Source organism: Pipistrellus hanaki (assembly GCF_964339955.1).
Source record: "Pipistrellus hanaki genome assembly, chromosome: 2".
Taxonomy (NCBI): domain Eukaryota; kingdom Metazoa; phylum Chordata; class Mammalia; order Chiroptera; family Vespertilionidae; genus Pipistrellus; species Pipistrellus hanaki.
The window spans coordinates 199,623,759-199,642,769 of record NC_140504.1 but is presented as its reverse complement, the minus strand read 5'-3'; the positions used below and the strand labels follow the sequence as shown (position 1 = coordinate 199,642,769).

Genomic DNA, 19,011 nt, shown 5'->3' with positions numbered 1-19,011 from the left:
GCTGTGGCCGCGCTTCTGCCAGAGTCCCGCCCCGTGTCCGCCGTCCCGGCTCCGGGCCCAGAAGCCAGCCCCGGGCAGAGGTCTTCCAGGCCCGGCTGCCTCCTGCGACCCCCGGCCCCTCCCTCCCTCCCTCCCTATCTCCCGGGCGGGCCCTGGGGACGGGCGTGGGCCTCGCGGAAGCTTCTGGCTGAGTTCCGGCGGGATTAGGGCAGGGAGGGGGAGGGGGGAGAGGGGCCATAAGGTCCGGGAAGAGGAGCGGGCGCGGGACGGGAGGGCACTTTGTCGGGCGAACATTTAGCCACGCGGAGGGGGCGCAGCTCCAGCCGGGCCGGCGGCAGCGCTTTCCAAGAACCACCCGCCGCTCCCCCGGAGCCTGGCGGCTGCTGCCAGGCCCTTGGCGCTGACCCCGCTGGCCCGCGCGCCTGTCACTCTGGGCTCCAGGCCAGGCCCGGACCCTCGGCCTCGTCTGGCCCAATCCTCCCCCCATTCTGCCACCGACAGCCCCTCCGTCTCCCAGCCTCTCCTCCTTGTCTACGTCCCCCGGCCCATCCCCCCGCCCCCGGCCCATGGCACCCTTGCCAGCACCCTGCCTGGCCGGCCTCACCCGGCTCACCCTGAAGGCCCCGTCGAGTTTTCCGGTCTCAAGACCGCGTCTCCCACCCCCCACCCAGGACCCTCCGAACGGGGCCCTGCGCCTGGCTCCGCTGGATGAGAGCCCAATGGGGGGTTCCTGGTTCCCCAGCCCCTGACCCCGGGCGCCGAACCCCGTCTCCATGGGGTACCCCGGCAGGCTGCTTCCAGCTCCCGGGGGCTCTGCACCCCCCCTCCTGGCGCCACCCCCAGGCACCACCCGCCTCTCCCCCCTCGGCGCCGGACTCACTGCCACGTCCCTCCCGCCTGTCCCCGCCCCTCGCGCGGGGACCCTGCCTGGCCCCCGCCGGCGGCCGTGTCCTGGGCCGGCCCGGCGGAGGTTCCCCTCCAGGTCTCATCCGGTGTCCAGGGGGGCGGGGGGTCCCATTGGGGAAAAAGCCTCCGGTCACTCAGCCCCGACCCTTTGGGTCCCAACTGCCCGTCCCTGTCCCTGCCTTCTGCCGAGCCCCCGGCGCCGGTCCCTTCCTGACCGCCGGCACCTCCCCGCGTCCCCCCCACAGCTCCCCCGCCCCGGCGGCCCTGCCGACCCCGGCCACCGGCCGGCAGGCTGGCGGGGTCCGGCGCCAGCGGCGGGACGGCCAGCTGGTTCCCTTCAGGGCGGCCGCCCCCGCCTCCGCCCCCGCCCCGGGCTGTAACCCGAGCCGCCTGGGCGCCTCCCCCGGCTCCTCGCGCGCCTGCGGCCCCGCAGCCCCCGCGCCCGCAGCCCCCGCAGCAAGTCCGCCGGCGCCATGGCCCGCGGGGCCCGCGTCCCCTGGGCGGCGTCGGGGCCGCGCGCTCTGGCCGGCTGGCGGGGGGCCGCGCTGGGCGCGCTGTGCCTGCTGCCCGCGCTCCTGCTGCTGGCCCGGCCCGGGGCCCCGCCGGCCGCCCGGCCCGCCGCGCAGGTGAGTCCCCCCGGCGCCCGCGGGTGGGGGGCAGCACCCTCCAGCCCTGCCCACGCCGGCCGGCCGGTCCTCTCACCCTCTCCCTTCGGCTGCAGGGGCGCGTGGGGTGGGAACAGGCAGCGCTCCCACCGCCTCCGCCCCGTCTCTTCCCCGAGTTTGGGATCGGGCGCCGCGGCCGCCTCCTCAGGGCACTCGCTTTCCTTGAAGGAAGACGCCGCGACCCTCCCCGCCGGTGCCCGCGGCTCCCCGGGGCCCGGCCCGCCGCCCGCCCCGGCGCCCCGCAGACGCCGCTACACGCTGACGCCCGCCCGGCTGCGCTGGGACCACTTCAACCTCACGTACAGGTGCGGCCCGGGCCTGGAGGGGGGCCTGGCGGCAGCCCCGTCCACCCCTGACCCTGACCCCGCCCCCGCCCCAGGATCCTCTCCTTTCCGCGGAACCTGCTGAGCCCCAGCGAGACCCGGCGCGGCCTGGCCGCCGCCTTCCGCATGTGGAGCGACGTGTCCCCCTTCAGCTTCCGCGAGGTGGGCCCCGAGCAGCCCAGCGACCTGCGGATCGGTGAGCGCCGCGCCCCCGCCCCGGCCCCCCAGCCTCTGCCCCGCGCTCCCCCGCCCCGTGCTCCCCCACGCCGCCCCTCAGCCCGCGCTCCGCAGGCTTCTACCCCGCCAACCACACGGACTGCCTGGTGTCCGCGCTGCACCACTGCTTCGACGGCCCCACGGGCGAGCTGGCCCACGCCTTCTTCCCCCCGCACGGCGGCATCCACTTCGACGACAGCGAGTACTGGATCCTGGGCCCCACGCGCTACAGCTGGAAGAAAGGTGACGGCCCGGGGGACCCTCCGCGCCCCGGGTCCCGGCGGAGGGCTGGGGGCGGGGCTGGGACTTGGGGTGAGGCAGGCAGGGAGGGGGCGGCTGAGGCCACAGGCCTGAGTCCCAGGAGCCCCTCATCCCGCGCCGAGTGGAGCTGCATTCCCGGTGAGCTCACCGCCCGTCGGGAACCTCTTATCGGCCCGAGGCCGCGGCCTGCAGAGGCGGCGCTGGAGGGGGCGGGCGGGCGGCCGGGCCCGCGCTGACCGCGGGGCCCACAGGCGTGTGGCTGACGGACCTGGTTCACGTGGCGGCGCACGAGATCGGCCACGCGCTGGGCCTGATGCACTCGCAGCACGGCCGCGCGCTCATGCACCTCAACGCCACGCTGCGCGGCTGGAAGGCGCTGTCGCAGGACGAGCTGTGGGGGCTGCACCGGCTCTACGGTGGGTGCCTGCGGGGCGGGGGGCGGGGGGCGGCGCCGGGGCAGGCGCTGAGGCCGGGCCGCCCCCCTCCAGGCTGCCTGGACCGGCTGTTCGTGTGCGCGTCCTGGGCGCGGAGGGGCTTCTGCGACGCCCGCCGGAGGCTCATGAAGAGGCTGTGCCCCAGCAGCTGCGACTTCTGTTACGGTGGGTGTGGCGGTCCCGGCGGCGGGGCGGGGCGGGGCGGGGCGCTGGCCGGCCCCTCCCTCCTGACCTCCCTCCCTCCCTCTCTCCCGCACAGAGTTCCCCTTCCCCACGGTGGCCGCCACCCTGCCGCCCCCCAGGACCAAAACCCGCCTGGTGTCGGAGGGCAGGAACGTGACCTTCCGTTGCGGCCAGAAGATCCTGCACAAGAAAGGCAAAGTGCAGTGAGTGACCGCCCGGGGCGAGGGCGCCGGGGTGAGCGGGGGCGGCCGGGGTTCCCCACTCAGCGCCCCGCCCCCGCCCCCCGCAGCTGGTACAAGGACCAGGAGCCGCTGGAGTCCTCCTACCCCGGGTACCTGGCGCTGGGCGAGGCGCACCTGAGCATCATCGCCAACGCCATCAACGAGGGCACCTACACCTGCGTGGTGCGCCGGCGGCAGCGCGTGCTCAGCACCTACTCCTGGCGCGTGCGCGTGCGGCCCTGAGCCCTGATAAAGGCTTTCTCCCCGAGTCTCCGCGCCCTTTCTTGGGGGGCGGGGCCGTGCGGACCGAACCCCGCGGGATTTGGGGAGCACCGACACCCCGGCCCAGACACCCCGGCCCAGTCGTTAGAGCAGGAGCTGGAGGCAGGGAGAGGCAGGTGGGGCGGGGCTTGGGGCCAGCGCAGGAAGGACAGACAGCGCTTCCATTTCACCGCATCTTTAAGGTGTGACCACCTCCTACGTACGAAAGGCTGTGTGCCCAGCTGTGGGCACTGAGCTAAGGGTGCCCTGCACGAGGGCAGGAGGCGCCCACACAGGAGCCTCAAGACTGAAATCACAGCCAGGATCTGACAGCACGTGTGTGAGACTGTGTGTGTGTGCCCTCTGCACTGGCTCCCCCTCCTGTGGCAAGGGTGACAAATCTGAAAAAAGAGCCTTTTCTTCCACAAGGAAATAAGATTTAATTCTACAAATTTACAAGCCAAGACGAAACGCGGAAAACGGGGCCAGCAGTCGCCTTGAGGCTACTTCCCCACTGCGTCCTCTGGGCAGGACCCGGCCTGGCCCACAGGCTGCCTCACAGCCGCCCCGCTCCTGCCCCTGGTCCCGCTGTCGGTCGGGGTCCACTCTGAACCTCAGAACTTGAGGCTGAAGCCAGGGCCTGCGGCCGAGGCCCCCTGGTTGGTGGTGGTGAGATGGAAGCCCGTCTCCTTCAGATCGTCGTCACCCTGGGGAGCAAGCAGCACCGTGGGGCGGGGCTGGCGAACCCCGGGACCCCCTCCCCCCGCCCCGTTCCCTGCCACACAGCCCTCACCAGCTGGCCAGGCCGGCGAACCCCGGGACCCCCTCCCCCCGCCCCGTTCCCTGCTGGGTGGGCGAACCCCGGGACACCCCGCCCTGCCCCCCGCCCACACGGCCCTCACCAGCTGGCTGTAGCCGAGGCCGCCCTCGGGGGGTCTCGGGCTGGTGCCACGCTTCACCCTCTGCTGCTCGCTCTTGGCGGGCCACGTGGGGAACATGGAGGGGTCGATGGGGAGGGGCGTCTCTCGGAAGTACTCGTGCTTGAGGCCGTCCTCTGCGCTGACCCTCCGCCCGGGAAAGTAGGTCAGGAACCTGGAGAACAGGCACGTGAGCCCGGGAGGGGCTGGGGAAGGCGCCCCGCCCCCCGCCCCCGGCCCCACAGGGCTCACTTGTTCATGAGGTCAAAGCCCTGGTCGGAGAGCAGCGCCCCGAAGCGCTTGCGCAGGTTGTTGTAGGGGTACTCGGTGAAGGTCATCTTCTTCACGGCCGGCAGCTCGTTGTAGCCGGGCCAGATCTTCTCACTGGGCGTCCCCAGGTCCTAGAGAGGGCGTCTCAGAACGGCCGTGCCGGCAGCACCCCCCGCCCCCGCCCCGCATGCGCCCTGACACCCCACCCACACACACACACACAGCGCCCTGACCCCCTGGGCGTCCCCAGGTCCTAGAGAGGGCGTCTCAGAACGGCTGTGCCGGCAGCACCCACCCCACCCCACCCCGCCCCGCACACGCCCCGACACCCTGCCCACACACACACAGCGCCCTGACCCCCTGGGCGTCCCCAGGTCCGAGAAAGGGCGTCTCAGAACGGCCGTGCCGGCAGCACCCCGCCCCCCCTCCCCCGCCCGGCGCCCTGACCCCCTGACCCACCTTGAACACTTTGTTGATCTGGTCGATCTCGGACTTCCCGGGGAACAGGGGCTTCTGTGTCAGCAGCTCCCCGAAGATGCAGCCCACGGACCACATGTCCACGGCCGTGGAGTACTCCTGGGGACGGGACACGCTCAGGGGCCAGCGGGACCCGGGGCGGGGGGGGGGGGGGACGGCACCAGCCCAGCACGTACCTTGGCCCCCAGCAGCAGCTCCGGGGCGCGGTACCACAGGGTGACGACCACGGGGGTGTAGGCCTTCAGCGGGGACCCGTACTCGCGGGCCAGCCCGAAGTCCCCCACCTGCAAGGACAGCGGGGCGGCCGTGGGCGCCGGGGGCTGCGGGTGCCAGGAGCTGCGGCTCACAGGGAGCTGAGCTCGCCGGGGGCCGCGGGCGCTGGGGACTGTGGGCGCCGGGGGCTGTGGGTTAGGTGCCGGGGGCCGCGGGCGCCGGGCGCTGTGGGTGCTGGGGGCTGTGGGCGCCGGGGGCTGTGGGTTGGGGGCCGGGGGCTGTGGGTTGGGCGCCGGGGGCTGTGGGTTGGGCGTCAGGGGCTGTGGGTGCCGGGGGCTGTGGGTTGGGTGCCAGGGTTTGCGGGCGCCGGGCGCTGTGGGTTGGGTGCCGGGGGCCGCGGGCGCCAGGGTTGCAGGTGCCGGGCGCTGTGGGCGCCGGGGGCTGTGGGTTGGGTGCCGGGGGCCGCGGGCGCCGGGGTTGCGGGTGCTGGGCGCTGTGGGCTGGGTGCCGGGGGCTGTGGGTTGGGCGCCGGGGGCCGCGGCTCACAGGGAGCTGAGCTCGCCGGGGGCCGCGGGCGCCGGGGGCTGTGGGCTGTGGGCGCCGGGCGCTGTGGGTTGGGTGCCGGGAGCGGCGCTCACCTTGAGGATGCCGGCGTGACTCAGCAGCAGGTTGGAGGTCTTGAGGTCGCGGTGCAGGATCCAGTTGTCGTGCAGGTGCTTCACGCCGCACAACAGCTGGATCATGAGAGTCTTCACCTCGCCCGGCAGGAACGGCTGCTTCATGGTCTCCATCAGGCTCTTGAGGTCGTGCTCCACGTAGTTCATCACGATGTAGATCTTGTCCATGTTGCTGCCCACGACGATCTCCTAGGGCCGAGGTCGCAGACTCATCAGTCCACGGAGCCCCACATCCACAGCACAACGGCTGAGATCCCTTGTGCGCAGAAAACCGACGTCTGCGTGTGGGCCATGGAGCTCCAATCGCACTGAACGTGCACGCCCCCACGTGGTACTTTTTGGGAGAGCCACACTCAGGGCCAAAGAGCCGCACGTGGCTCTCGAGCCTCAGTTTGCTGACCACGGCCTAGGAAACGAGACCAGGCTGGTGGCCCCTGCGCCCCTGACCTGACCGCCAGCTGCCCCGAAAGCTGAACCCCAGGGCTGGCCCTAGGTGAGGGCTGGAGCTGCTGGGAGGGCGGGCGGGGAGCGCCCACAGGCACGGCGGCCGCCTACCCGGACAGTGACGATGTTGGGGTGCTGCGCCTTGAGGATGGTGTTGATCTCCCTCAGCGACGTGATGGGGAAGCCCTCCTTCTCCTTCTCCATCTTCAGCCGCTTCAGAGCCACAATCTCATCTGAAAACAGCGCAGATGGCGCTGACGCCTGCCCAGGCTCAGGTGGTGCTTTAACAGCAGCTCACACGTGTGGGCGCCAGGAAGGCCCCGCTGTGCCCACGGAACACGCGCACATGCCAGACCAGTCTCCTCGGCACCTGCCGGGACCCTGGCACAGAGCTGACCCCGACACCCCACCTCAAGCATTCACCAGAGACTCGGCTCAGACACTCTCTGCCCTTCCGAGACCCGGCCAATACTGGGCCCGGCAACGCCCACACCGTCACTCAAGGCTGGTGCACCCTCCCCTGTGGAGCCGTCACCTGCTGTCACCACCAAACAGGACAGTCTCCCGGCCAGGCCACCCTAGGGTTCAGCTGCTCCGAGTGTCACCTGGGAGTCATGCCCAGTGCAGGCCGGGCAAGGGGCACTCCCGGGATCGCAGGGACTGTGTATCCATGACCCTGAAGCTGAAGGCCAGGGGCCCAGGCGCACCTCCCAGCTCCTGCCCGTGGCCCCACCTCCCTCAGAGCAGCATGGAGGCCGCCTGGGCTGTGCAGGGCAACCCCCTCCCTGCCCGTCTCCCCTGCCCCTTGGGGCCACGAGAGCCTCCCCACCTGTCTTCTTGTCCTTGGCTCTGTACACCACCCCGTAGGTGCCCTCCTCAATCCTGTTCAGGCACTGGAACTCCTCCACACTGCGACAGCCCTGCAGGAGGCACCGGCGTGAGGAGTGGCAGCCGTGGGGCAGACACCCGACACGGGGGGAAGGGAGTCGGGGGTTGGGGGAAGGGGACAGGAGCACGGGCCCCCACCAGCCCCATCTCCCCTGCACGGGCTCCGCTGGGTCGGAGAAGCCCCCTTGGGTGCAGGCTGGCGCTGTCCTGTCACGTGTGGCCAGGCCACGGCTCAGAAGCCCCTCAGCAGAGCTGCCAAGGAAGCTGGGCTGGCCGACGGCCCAGAGAACCCCGCCACCCCCAGGCCCCAAGCGGCGAGGCCTCAGTGGTGTTGCCTCTCGTCCCCCTGGGGACCGGCTCCTCCCGTGGAGCCCCCATTACTGGTATTTCCCCACAGAAGTGCACGCTGCCTCCTGCCATGGCCCCACCATCCCTGCACACACTGGGCAAGGCCCTGGCAGGTGACCGTGGAGCCAGCCTCACCCACTGCCTGCCTCCACACGGCCCTGGCTCTGGGCGGAGCCTGGCAACGGTGCTGTGGACAAGCCAGACCACGACCAGAGCACAAAGGAGGCACTCAGGACCACCCCCACCCGGCCCTGGCTCTGCTCCCCGCCCCCCTGGCCCTCATGACCAGCAAAGGGGCCGGCGTGGGCGCCTGACCTGCAGGGCGGGCAGGTACTTGGGCAGCTCCTGCTTGAGCTCGATGGGCGACAGGGCTGGGGAGTTGGGCACAAACTCGCCTTCCGTCAGCGCAGTGCTGTGGGGGGTGCCCTCGCCCACCTCTTCTTCCCCTTCTTCACTGTCCCCAGAATCTCGGTCAAATCGTGACTCTGGAACTGCCAAGTATAACGATCATGGAACCAGGAATAAGCCCGTCACGGCCCCTTCCTGGTCTGGACACACACACACACACACACACACACACACCAAGAAGCCACATGGCAGCTGCCTGGGTGCCTGCCACACGAGAGCTGATTCCCTGGACTGAGGGCACCTGGGCCTTGGGGCCTGCCAGCTGGGCCACGGCCACTGTGAGCCACTGACTAGATGCTGTGCTCTGAGGAGGCACCCTTGGAACTTACCAGGCCCACGGGCTCAGCTTAGCTGCCTGCAGGCCAAGCTGGCCCCTGTGGCCTTGCTGTCAGCCCTGAGCTGTTCCCCTTGCTCCCCCACGCTGAGGCCGGGCCGGGCTGGCAGTGCCCGCGTCCTGCTGTCCAGCCCAGCGGCACTCTGCTAGCACTGTCCCTACAGGCAGTGTGGGCTGCGTGTGGGCCCAGGTCTCAGCAGGCAGCCCCGCCCTGGGACAAGGCCAGGACAGGAGTGCCCGTGGCTGCTGGGGCCCGCCTGCCTCGGAGAAGGGTTACTGAACAGAGCGCCATGCTCAGGCTCACAGCTTTGAGACGTCTTCCCTGCGAGTAGGGACGGAGGAGGAGGAGGAACGGCAGCGGGGAGGCCTCTTACCCACGAGGATGTGGTTCTCGGCCTCTCGCTCTTCGTCGTCGCTCATCTCGTCCTCACTCACCTCCTCTGCAAGAGAGCAGCGTGCACCGTGTCCCCGGGAGTGCCACCGCAGGCTCGGGCTGCTCCTCCGGGGGCCTCAGTACGTCCCACACAACAACATGTTTTCAATTTGCAAGTTTAAGAAAAAATCAGACTTCGCCCTGGCCGGTGGATGGAGCATCAGCCGCGGACTGAAGAGTCCTGGGTTCGATTCTGGTCAAGGGCACATAAGTTGGTTTCAGGCTGCTCCCTGGCCCAGGGCGGCATGCAGGAGGCAACCAACTAATGTGTTTCTCTCACATCAATGTTTCTCTCTTCTGCTCTCCCTAGAAATCAATGGAAAAATATCCTTGGGGGAGGATTAACAAAAAAATGGGAGTTTAAAAAACTAATTAGCCAAGGCCGGTTTGGCTTGGTGGATAGAGCGGTTTGACTCGGTGGACAGAGCATCGGCCTGCGGACTAAAAGGTTGCAGGTTCAATTCCGGTCAGGGACATGTACCTTGGTTGTGGGCACATCCCCAGTGGGGGGTGTGCAAGAGACAGCTGATCGATGTTTCTCTCTCATCGATGTTTCTAACTCTCTATCCCTCTCTCTTCCTCTCTGTAAAAAAAATCAATAAAATATATTAAAAAAACAAAACAAAAAACTAATTAGACTTCTAATTATTTTTCTTCATTCCCAGAACTCTATCCAAATACACGATTGTGTGCCCTGGCCGAGTGGTCAGTGGTTAGAGCACTGTCCCCATACACCAAGGTTACAGGCTCGAACCCGTCATGACACATGAAAGAATAAGCATAAATAAGAGGAACATCAACTTGAAGTTCTTCTCTCAAATGAATAATAAGTAAGTTCTATATAATAAAAGCCCAATATGTAAATTGACTGAATAGCAGAACAACTGGTAGAACAACTGGTAGCTATGACCCACCCTAACCACCAGGGGGCAAACGCTCAACACAGGAGCTGTGGCTAGCCCGCAGGCCCAGGCCAGCCAAAGCAGGTGCCAGAGGCCCCCCCTCCCTTGCCCCACAGATCAGCCCTGATCGCTGGCTGGCCTAGGGACCCTGCCTGTGCATGAATTTCGTGGACCGGGCCTCTGGCAATGGGTTACAAAGCCACACCTCCGTGCCCTGCGCTCACCTGCTGACTGTCCAGACACGTCCTCAGAGTTGCTCCCAGTCTCCTCTTCCTCTTCCTCCTCCTCTTCCTCCTCCTCCTCCTCCGATTCTTCACTGCTGCTCCCTTCCTCCTCCTCCTCCTCCTCCTCCTCTTCCTCCTCCTCGGAACCCGAGCCTGACTCCGCTGTGGGCAGACGGCAGCGTGAGCGGGGCCTCCTGGGCAGCGGCCCCGGCTCGGCAGGAGCGCGGCTACCTGAGGAGGACTCGGCGGAGCTGGTCTTCCGCTCGTTGTCGCTGATGTCTTGTAGGTCCAGCAGCAGGTCTCCTCGCTCTTCCATCTTCTCTTCTTTCACTTTCGAAGCAAACCACCAAGGTGAGTTCAGGAAATGTTTTAAATTCCCAGCAAAGCCCTCCTCCAGAGGCACAGCAGGCACCGCCGCCTCACCTGGCTTCCGGCCGTCTCCCAGCTCGAACCGCTCCCGCGGCGGCCGCGGCGGGCTGCGGCTCCAGTGGCTGGCCTTCCCCTTGTCGCCGTAGTCCTCTCGCATCGCCCGGTGATGTGCAGACACTGCACCAGCACGGACAGGGACCGCGTGGGCAGCTCCTCCCCACCAGGCCCTCCCTGCCCGCTTCATCCCGCTCCCCTGCCGAGGGGACGGCCCACGAGTGCCCAGGGCAGACACCACCACAGCACACACCCAGGGCAGAGGCCAGGAAGCCAAGGAAAGAAAGGTCTGACCTGGAGGCCAGGAGCCGCCCCCGAGATCCAGGTCCCCCCCCATCAGAAAGGGCTCAGGCCTGTGCTCGGCCGCCTGTGGGCAGCAGGGGCCCAGGACACGGACACACTGTCACGCGCCAGGCGTGTGGGGCCCTGGGGTCAGCTCCCCGCACGTGGGACACGGCCTCTGCCCCCCGCGGGCACACCTTCCCGCCGGGCCTCCCGCTCCTTGCGCCGCTCCTCCGCCCGCCGCTCCCGCTCCTTCTGCTCCCGCTGCTCCTTCTGCTGCTCCCGCAGCTTGCGCTCGCGCTCCCGCTTCCTCTCCAGCTGCTCCAGGCGGTCCCTGCAACAGGCACAGGCCGGTTCTTCCCCGAAAGGTGGTGCTTCACCCGCACCCCGCGTCTGCCCGATGTGTAAGCTGCCTTTGAAGCTGTTCAATCCGTGGAGAGCGTCTGAAAAGCAGAGCCTGAGCAAGCACATCCTGAAGAGGCTCCCGAAGCACAGCCCAGCGAAGAGCTGGGACAAGGAGGCGGGCCCACTAGGAACAAACCCTCTGGGTTCTGGAAGGTTCCACGTTCCCCGTCACCCGGTCTAAGACGCCCCAAGACTCTGCCAAGCATGTACCACAGCCCTGGCTACATCCCCCCGCACACGAGGTGTGTCCCCGAGGTGACAGGGTGACGGGGGGAGCAGGGAAGCTGCTTCCAGGCGAGGGGCCACTGGAGTACGGAAACACAGTGACCAAAACCGTGTGGGGCTGAGCCGTGAGGGCCAAACAGTGCGCCCTCATCACATGGATTCCTACAGCTCTAGGAAATCCCAACACACGGAACGCCGACTCATCTTTATAAACACGAACCATCCGACACCCACAAATACGAGCCCAAAGCAAAACACGGCGAGGACAGCTGAGGCCCGTGGCCGCCAGCCCTGGACCACGCTGCCCCGGCCCCCGCGCTGGACCAGGGACCGGGCTCCTGGTGTCTGGGCCCCGCCCAGTTCGAGGTAAAGCTGAGGTAGGATTTACATGTAACTCAACCACTGAACCCACACTTTCACAAATTTATGAAATTGTGCAGCCATCACGTCACCACCACCCCAGGCCCCCCACACCGTCTGCTCGGCTCCCCCGGGCCTCTCCCTGCTGCTGCTCTGCCCTCGTTTCCGAGGCGGACGCTCTGGGACTGAGTGGACACCGTCCTGTCCCGACATCAGAGCCTAAAGCTAGAGCTGCCCCCGCGGCAGCTCCAGCCTCGCCCGTGGTTCTGACACGGCTTTGTTTCCGCTGAGAACAGGTTCTATTTTTCAATAATTTCTTTGGGCCACAGGTTATTCAGAAATGGCTGTTGGATTTCCAAACATTTGGGGACTTCCCTTCATTGCTGACTTCCACCTTAATTTCTGCGTGGTGCGAGGGCACTCTGTATGATTTCACTTCTCCCAAGTCCCCAGTCTGTTGTGCAGCCTCGCAGACAACCTGCCAGAAAACGTCCCGTGAGCTCTGGGAGTGATGTCTTCAGCAGCTGTGGGTGGGATGCTGAGCACGTTAGATTGGGCTGGTTGGCAGTATTTTCCAAAACTCCATGACCTCGATTTTCTCTCCTTGTCCTATGATGAGCAGACATTTCCAATGGTGCCCAGCTGCTGTCGGCTTTATGCCTCTGGGCTCACAGGTGCGTGAGATTCACCGGTCCCACCTCTGCCCTGATGGACGTGGGCAGCGTGCTGTCTGAAGCCCTCTGCGCAGCCCTGTTCTTGGCCTCTGTCCCGTCATCAGAAAGCCACTCCAGCTCTCCGAGGTGCTGTCTGCCTTTCGCCAGCCTTTACCTTCAACCAGTGTTTGCCTCTGACCCTAAGGCGTTTCTCACAGACAGCATGTAGTTGGGCCTCACTTTTCTGACAATCTCTCCGTTGTCCAGGGAAAGAGACCTTCTCCCCGTGAACAGAATCACGGACCTGGCTAGACTGGTTTTCCACTCCTCATTTCCTCTACGTCTTCTTTTGGTTCCTCTGCTCCCCTGCCTTGCACTTAAGGGCCTCCAGCCCCACTGTGATTCTGCTCTTCCTCCTCGCGCCTGTGAGGGCTCTCAGTGCAGCTCTGAGGTCATCGCTAAGTCCATTCCCGGGAAACAGGCCCCTCCTCTGCTCCTCGGGCAGCCTGTGCTGTCACATGCTGCACTGACAAGCGTCTGGGTTCACTTGTTCTACAATTGCATCTTCTGCAGGAGAGCAGGCGAGAATTAACGGCTCACCGGTTCCTTTCCGTTAACCCACTCTCACCGCCCCCAGAGCTTGTCTTTTCTCCCGTGGACTCGATGCCGAACAGGGTCACTTCCATTCGGCCGAAGGTCTCCGAGTCTCTCTTGTACGGCAGGTCCTGCTGAAGTGGGGTCCACGTCTACGGGCACCTGTAGGACAGCGTTCTGTGGGACACAGTCCCTGCTGAGTTCTGTGAGAGCACGCAGGCCGCGCCTCTGGCCTCCAGCCACCCGGGACCGCAGCTCTGCTGTGGAGACCGCGTCTCTCCTGCTGCCTCAAGACCTCCCACCGGCTCTCGCCAGATGGACTCGTCTTTCTGTGCTTGGGGGTTCGCTGTCTTTTTGGAAATCTAGATGATTCTCACCAAATCTGGAAGTGTTCAGGGTTGTGTGCAAACCATCTCGCCCTCCACTCCCCGCGGCGTCACCTGGACCGTTCTGCGGCTCCCGAGGCTCCGCCCCTCGGAGCTCGCTGCTCGCCATTCCGCCGTCCCCTCCTGCTTCCTCTCTCTGAAGCCAACCTGGCTACATCTGGACAGTTTCTACTGGCGCGTTCTTCCTTAACAGGAGTCGTGCTTTCTGACCTCCGTGTCATCTCAAACATTCTGTTGAGAGTAGACATTTCAGATGATGTTGTAGCAACTCTGGCCCCTAACTTGTCCTCTCAGTTGTCGCTTTCGTTTAAACCTGTGGCCTCGGTCTCCCTTGCAATGTAGCCGCCGCTGCTGTTGTCCATGTTCCTTCTATTTTTAAGCCTGGCGCCCGGGGTCTGCACACACTGGACAACCAGCACGGCGCAGCCAACACGATGCTTCACATGCTGCCCGCGCACCGACCCTGAGGGCCGCGCCGCCTCGCAGTGGCCTCCCCCAGACCTTCACCTCCGGCCTCAGCTTCCCCTCAGCCAAGCTCTTCGCACACACCTCAGCCGGGCTGCGAGCCCACCCCCACTTCCTTCCTCACGCAGGCGCCTCCCAGCGCTCTGGAAAGGACCTCCATGCAGGGGCCAGTCCACACCCCCATCTCCTGGGCCCTGGCCTGTCACGCCCCATGTGGCACAAGCCTGTTCTAGGTGCTGCTTCCCTGCTTGGATGGCACGCTGACAGCCCTCACAGCCCATTCATTACCTCTCTCTCCGGGAATGCTCTCGTGCCATCTCCCGCCGCTTCTGCCTCTCCCACTCCCGGCGAGCTTTGTCCTGCTCTTCTCGGTGCCGCTTCCGGCGCTCATGCTCTCTCTCCTTCTCCTTCACTCTGGCATGCTTGCCTAACGAGAGAGAGAGAGAGAGAGAGAGAGAGGGGGGGGGGGAAGGAAGGGGGGAGGGAGAGAGAAAGGGGGGTGCAGGAAGAGAGAGGAGGGAGAGGGGAAGACAGAGGAGAGGGAGGAGGGAGGGAGAAACGGGGAGAAAGGGGGGGAGGGAGGGAGAGAGTAGAGGGGGAAAGAGAGGGAAAAGGGAAGAGGAAGGAAGATGGGGAGAGACAAAGAGGGGGAGAGACAGAGAGAGGAGAAAAAGAACGGTTACATGAAGAAACATAACTTGCTAATACTTATGTGGAAATATAAAGCAAGGAAAAAATAACTAATGATTGGGATTAATTAATACAGTGGAACCTGGTTTCTTGAACTTATTCATTCAATCATTCATTCTGGAAGGCTGCTTGAAAACCCAATCATTTTTTCCCATTAGAAATCATGTAAATTTAATTAATTCGTTCCAGGCCCCCAAATGATTCCGTTTTAACCTTTCTTATATGCAATACATGTCTATTGTACTGTTTATCTATAAAAAATCTAAAAACAAGGATGTAAAATGTAAATAAAAATTTAACAAAAAGGAAAGAAAATGTACAGTAAAAAAAAAGCATAACAACTGCCAAAACCGGTTTGGCTCAGTGGATAGAGCGTCCGCCTGCAGACTGAAGGGTCCCAGGTTCGATTCCGGTCAAGGGCCTGTACCTTGGTTGCAGGCACATCCCCAGTAGGGGGTGTGCAGGAGGCAAGTGATCGATGACTCTCTCATCGATGTTTCTAACTATCTCTCTCCCTTCCTCTCTGTAAAAAAATCAATAAAATATATATTTGAAAAAAAAATTAACAACTATAAGCAGCAGCATAAGCAAAAAGCCACACAAATGTTCACAGCACAATATCCTAGATGATAACAGTGGTAAACTAACCCATGTTCACAGACTCTCTCCTCTGTCACCTGGGAGACCACACAGGCTCACATGAAAGGGCTGTCAGGTTGAGAAGCGAATAATTTGAGATGAGAGACATTGGAGAAACAAGGTTCCACTGTATTGTTAACATTTTCTGTATTGAATAAACTACGATTAGACTGTATTACTTCCACAGTTTAAGAAGTCGCCATTCACAAAGCACAGAGTTACAAAACCCTCCTCAGCTGCACGTGAAGAGTGAGCCCCAAGCCCTGCCCGGCCGCCCTCCTCGGCCCTCGGCAGCTCCCGGTGTTGGTGACAGCAAAGCCCTTGTCTGGGCTTTTTAAGCCCGGAGCCTCAGCTTCAGCCATTCAGCACTGGACAGCGTGGTTTCCCCTACACTGCAAATTAAGACGGTTTTATATGTAGACTACCACGAAGCAATGTCCTGCCAGGAAAAAGAACGGCCACGGGGAAGAGAAATAGCCACTCAGAACGATTCACAGCAAACTTGTGATTTAGCCAGAATTTCACTTTCTCTTCTTCTCTTCCCACTGTCCTGAGCAGGAGGCAGACTCCCGCGAACAGACACCAGAGAAAACGAGTGCTCTTACCGCCTTCTGCCGAGTGACTGCGATGCCTGCGCTTCTCTTTCCTCTTCTCGTCCTTCCTGTGGTGGGCCTTCTCCTTCCGGGACATCTGCTGCGGCGGCTTGATGGCCAAGGAGTCATCCTCCTCGCCTCTGCAACGAGCGGACACAGCGCGTCACGCGGGCCTCGCAGAGCCTCCCACAGAAGGCAGAGACCAGACGGTCGATAAAGTGGAATAGGAACCGTCATTTAAAGATTACGTTAACGAAGACTCTTATGTCAAGACTTCAACTGAACGGACTCCTCCGAGAAGTGAGAACTCCCTGTGGCACAGGACAAAAGCCTGAGGAAACGCTGGCGGGTGATGGACAAGTTCCTTCTCTGACTGTGGAAGCAGACTCCACGCGAGTAAAACTGCCACATTGCGTGTTTTAAATATGTGCAGTTCATTTTGTCATTTATACCCCAACAAAGCTGCTTTTTAAAAAGACCCCAGTTTTAATCAAACCAAAAGTCATGGAACAGTATCTTCAACCACCTAATGACCACAGTCTGGGGAGAAGTCACAGCCTTTGCCTTTCTACCTTCTTTCCTGGCGTGTTGCCTCCAATCACCAGAGGGATCAGAGAAGGACCCGGCGAGGAGTGGCCCAGGAGCGGGAGCAGCAGCGGGAGAACACGCCGGGGACGTTCTCCCCACCCGCCGCTGCTCCTGCCCTGCACGCCTCAGGCAGCGCCTGCCGGTGTGAACGCAGAGAAGCACCCAGCCTCCCGCAGGAAAGGGGTGCGGCAGCGGACACCACCTAGAGCCCGTTTCCACGGCGAACTCAGGTCCCTGAGAAGGCCCCAGCCCAGCGGGCGGCTGTGCACCGCGCCTGAGCTCACCTGTCCTCCATGGAGTCCTCCCTCCGGTAGGGCGAGTTCCTGATGGTGATCTCCATGCGGTGGTCCCTCAGCTCCCCCTCCTCAAGGGAATCCCGCTTGGAGTCCCGGTCATCAGACTGCGGAGCGAGGAGAGCGCCGTGTCCCTCACAGGCAAGGGCGGCCGGTGCGTGACAGTCCGCCTGCCGCCAGCCCCAGCCCACCTCCCACAACACACTCGGACCTGAACTTCACTTACAAGTACCACTCAGGTTTTATACTCAAAACACAGAGACTCCCGCTCAAGCCCCAAGACATGAAAACCACGACTCTCTGTAGCCCAGAGCCCGCGGGGAGCGTTTAAAACGGGCGCATGAGACGGGGCATCGCCTCTGTGTCAGGGACCCGGCTGCTCAGGGCCCATCGGGCCGCAGGGCGCAGGAAGCACTGGGTCCGCGCAGAGCCCGATGCCCCTCCGCACCCCGGGGTTTGAGGATGTTACTGTGCAAACCCGGGAAGCCGCCAAGCACGGGGAGTGAGGGCCAGGCAACCCGCCCTGCTGCCCGGGGAGGGGTCAGCGGTGCGGATTAAGGGGGAGAAAAGCCAGTCCCATCGCGCGGGCGATCTCGGGGGGACTCTCCTGCGCGTGGCCCCTCCACACACAGCCTAGCGGGTTACGCTCTGCCCTCCACGCAGCGGGTCTGAGCTTGTTAATTCCAGGGAGAGGCGGCTCACCTGCGACATTTGGAAGGACAAAGCGTCACCGCGGGAGCGCTGTTCTAGTGGAGAAACGAGGGCACAGGCATTAAACCTCCTCGGAGGAAACCCCGGACTTAAAAAACATGGCTTACGTTTTTTAAGCGCTTGATCTCTGCCTTCTCCTCCTGCTCCTTCCGTCGCTTCTTCTCCTGGAGAATCTCATCTAAGGTCTTCACTTTCCAAGAGTCCTTTTCATCACCCATTGGAGTGAAGCCACTGCCGGCGGAGGGGAGCCGTCAGGCCCGGCGCGGGGCCCGCGGAACGCCCGCCGGCGGCGCCTTCCCGCCAACCCGGCTCCCGGGTCCGGGTGCGGGTCCGGGTCCGGCGGAGCGGCCCGCGGGCCTCCCGGTGCAGGACGGGCCCTGGGCGAGCGCGGCTCCCGCCCCCGGACGGCGGCCTGCGGCTCCGCGGACCCCCGCGCTGCCCGGGGAGGGTCCGCGGGGTCGGACCCGGGAGCGTGATGCCCTCGCTGCCGCGATCGCGAGGCCACGCGGGCGGGCCGAGTGAGCGGGGACGTCGCCCGCCCGGCTCGAGAGCTCGGCAGCGGCCGCTACTCACCCCTGCGCCGCCGCCGCTGCCGGTCCGGAGCCTGAGAAACTGCGCCCGGCGCGCGCCCCGAGCGTCGCTACTTCCGGCGTCGGCGCGGGGTGATGACGTCGGGGGAAAAACAGAACAGCCGGTTCCGGCCGGAAAGAGGGCTCTTGTGCGTCACTTCCGGCGTCGGCGCGGGATGATGACACGGGCGGCGGAGTGGCGCCCCCTGGCGGGCTCTTGCCCTGCCCGCGGCTGGGCTGGGCGTGGACCGGGCCCCCGCTGGGCGGTCAGTGGTTGGAGGGAAGAGCTCTGCAGGCGGGGGTTGGTGGGAGGGTGGTCACGGGTTGGATTCGGGGCAGGTGCAGTGTTTCCCTCTCTCCCTCTCTTCAAAAAGCATTTTAAAAAAGGACGGCGGGGGGTTGGGGGGGCGCGGACAGCCCTGGTCGGTTTGACTCCGTGGGTAGAGCATCGGCCTATGGATCAGAGTCCCAGGTTCAATTTCGGTGAAGGGCACATATGGAGTTGCTGGCTCAATCTCCAGTGTGGGGTGTGCGGGAGGAAGCCCATCATTAATGTTTCTCTCTCTCCTCCCTTCCTCTAGGAAATATGTGTGTGTGTGTGTGTGTGTGTTTGTGTGTGTGTATAAAAGCCTAAGAGACCATGAAGACCAGCCGCTGATGCACACTGACCACCAGGGAGGTGCTCAATGCAGGAGTGCCCCCTGGTGGTCAGTATGCTCCCACAGCCAACTTCCCATGGCTGGCCAACCTCTTGTGGTCCCTCCCCCTCCATTAGCCAGCACTTATCAGCCCCAATAGGGAGTGGGTAAGACCGGCCCTATGGGAGCCAATTGCTGACCAGGCCAAGGGTCCTCACCCGTGCACGAATTCATGCACCAGGCCTCTAGTTCACCTATATACAAAGGGGGCAGGACGGCCTGTGTAGCTCAGTGGCTGAACATCAAGCTAAGAAGGAGGTCACGGTTCCGTTCCTCATCAGGGGGCGTGCAGGAGGCAGCTTATCATGGATGTTTTTCTCTCTCCTCCCTTCCCCTCTGAAAATAAAAAAATACTTTTGGGGGGGGGGCAGGAAATGGGGGACATCTAGAACACTCAACAATTTTAAAAAAAAGAAAGCAAAGCCAGCAGAG

The 19,011-nt window shown here is 64.0% G+C and overlaps 2 protein-coding genes across 10 annotated transcripts; one reads left to right on the top strand and one right to left on the bottom strand.

The window, feature by feature from the left end:
- The first annotated feature begins 24 nt into the window (after nucleotides 1-24).
- MMP23B (matrix metallopeptidase 23B) lies at nucleotides 25-3,552 on the top strand. 4 transcript variants are annotated; one of them, XM_084873201.1, is made up of 8 exons: nucleotides 219-1,532; nucleotides 1,740-1,876; nucleotides 1,951-2,090; nucleotides 2,186-2,353; nucleotides 2,623-2,787; nucleotides 2,860-2,970; nucleotides 3,065-3,191; nucleotides 3,278-3,552. In XM_084873201.1, exons 1-8 carry the CDS (start codon nucleotides 1,380-1,382, stop codon nucleotides 3,450-3,452), a joined length of 1,176 nt encoding a protein of 391 aa, XP_084729327.1. In that variant the 5' UTR covers nucleotides 219-1,379; the 3' UTR covers nucleotides 3,453-3,552. The 4 variants fall into 4 exon arrangements, with proteins under 4 accessions (XP_084729328.1, XP_084729326.1, XP_084729329.1 ...); XM_084873202.1 differs by having other exon boundaries at nucleotides 25-1,532; nucleotides 2,623-2,970; nucleotides 3,065-3,181; XM_084873200.1 differs by having other exon boundaries at nucleotides 208-1,532; nucleotides 2,623-2,970.
- A 333-nt stretch (nucleotides 3,553-3,885) lies between these two features.
- CDK11B (cyclin dependent kinase 11B) lies at nucleotides 3,886-18,011 on the bottom strand. 6 transcript variants are annotated; one of them, XM_084873191.1, is made up of 21 exons: nucleotides 17,886-18,011; nucleotides 17,420-17,543; nucleotides 17,304-17,342; nucleotides 16,593-16,708; nucleotides 15,733-15,860; nucleotides 14,087-14,225; nucleotides 13,388-13,564; nucleotides 10,908-11,044; nucleotides 10,429-10,551; nucleotides 10,237-10,335; nucleotides 10,006-10,167; nucleotides 8,821-8,886; nucleotides 8,020-8,195; nucleotides 7,298-7,388; nucleotides 6,580-6,701; nucleotides 5,986-6,213; nucleotides 5,311-5,418; nucleotides 5,117-5,233; nucleotides 4,640-4,788; nucleotides 4,373-4,562; nucleotides 3,886-4,177 (listed from the first exon to the last, which is right to left on the bottom strand). In XM_084873191.1, exons 2-21 carry the CDS (start codon nucleotides 17,528-17,530, stop codon nucleotides 4,085-4,087), a joined length of 2,571 nt encoding a protein of 856 aa, XP_084729317.1. In that variant the 5' UTR covers nucleotides 17,531-17,543; nucleotides 17,886-18,011; the 3' UTR covers nucleotides 3,886-4,084. The 6 variants fall into 6 exon arrangements, with proteins under 6 accessions (XP_084729317.1, XP_084729320.1, XP_084729318.1 ...); XM_084873194.1 differs by lacking the exon at nucleotides 13,388-13,564; XM_084873192.1 differs by lacking the exon at nucleotides 17,304-17,342.
- Nucleotides 18,012-19,011: the final 1,000 nt, after the last annotated feature.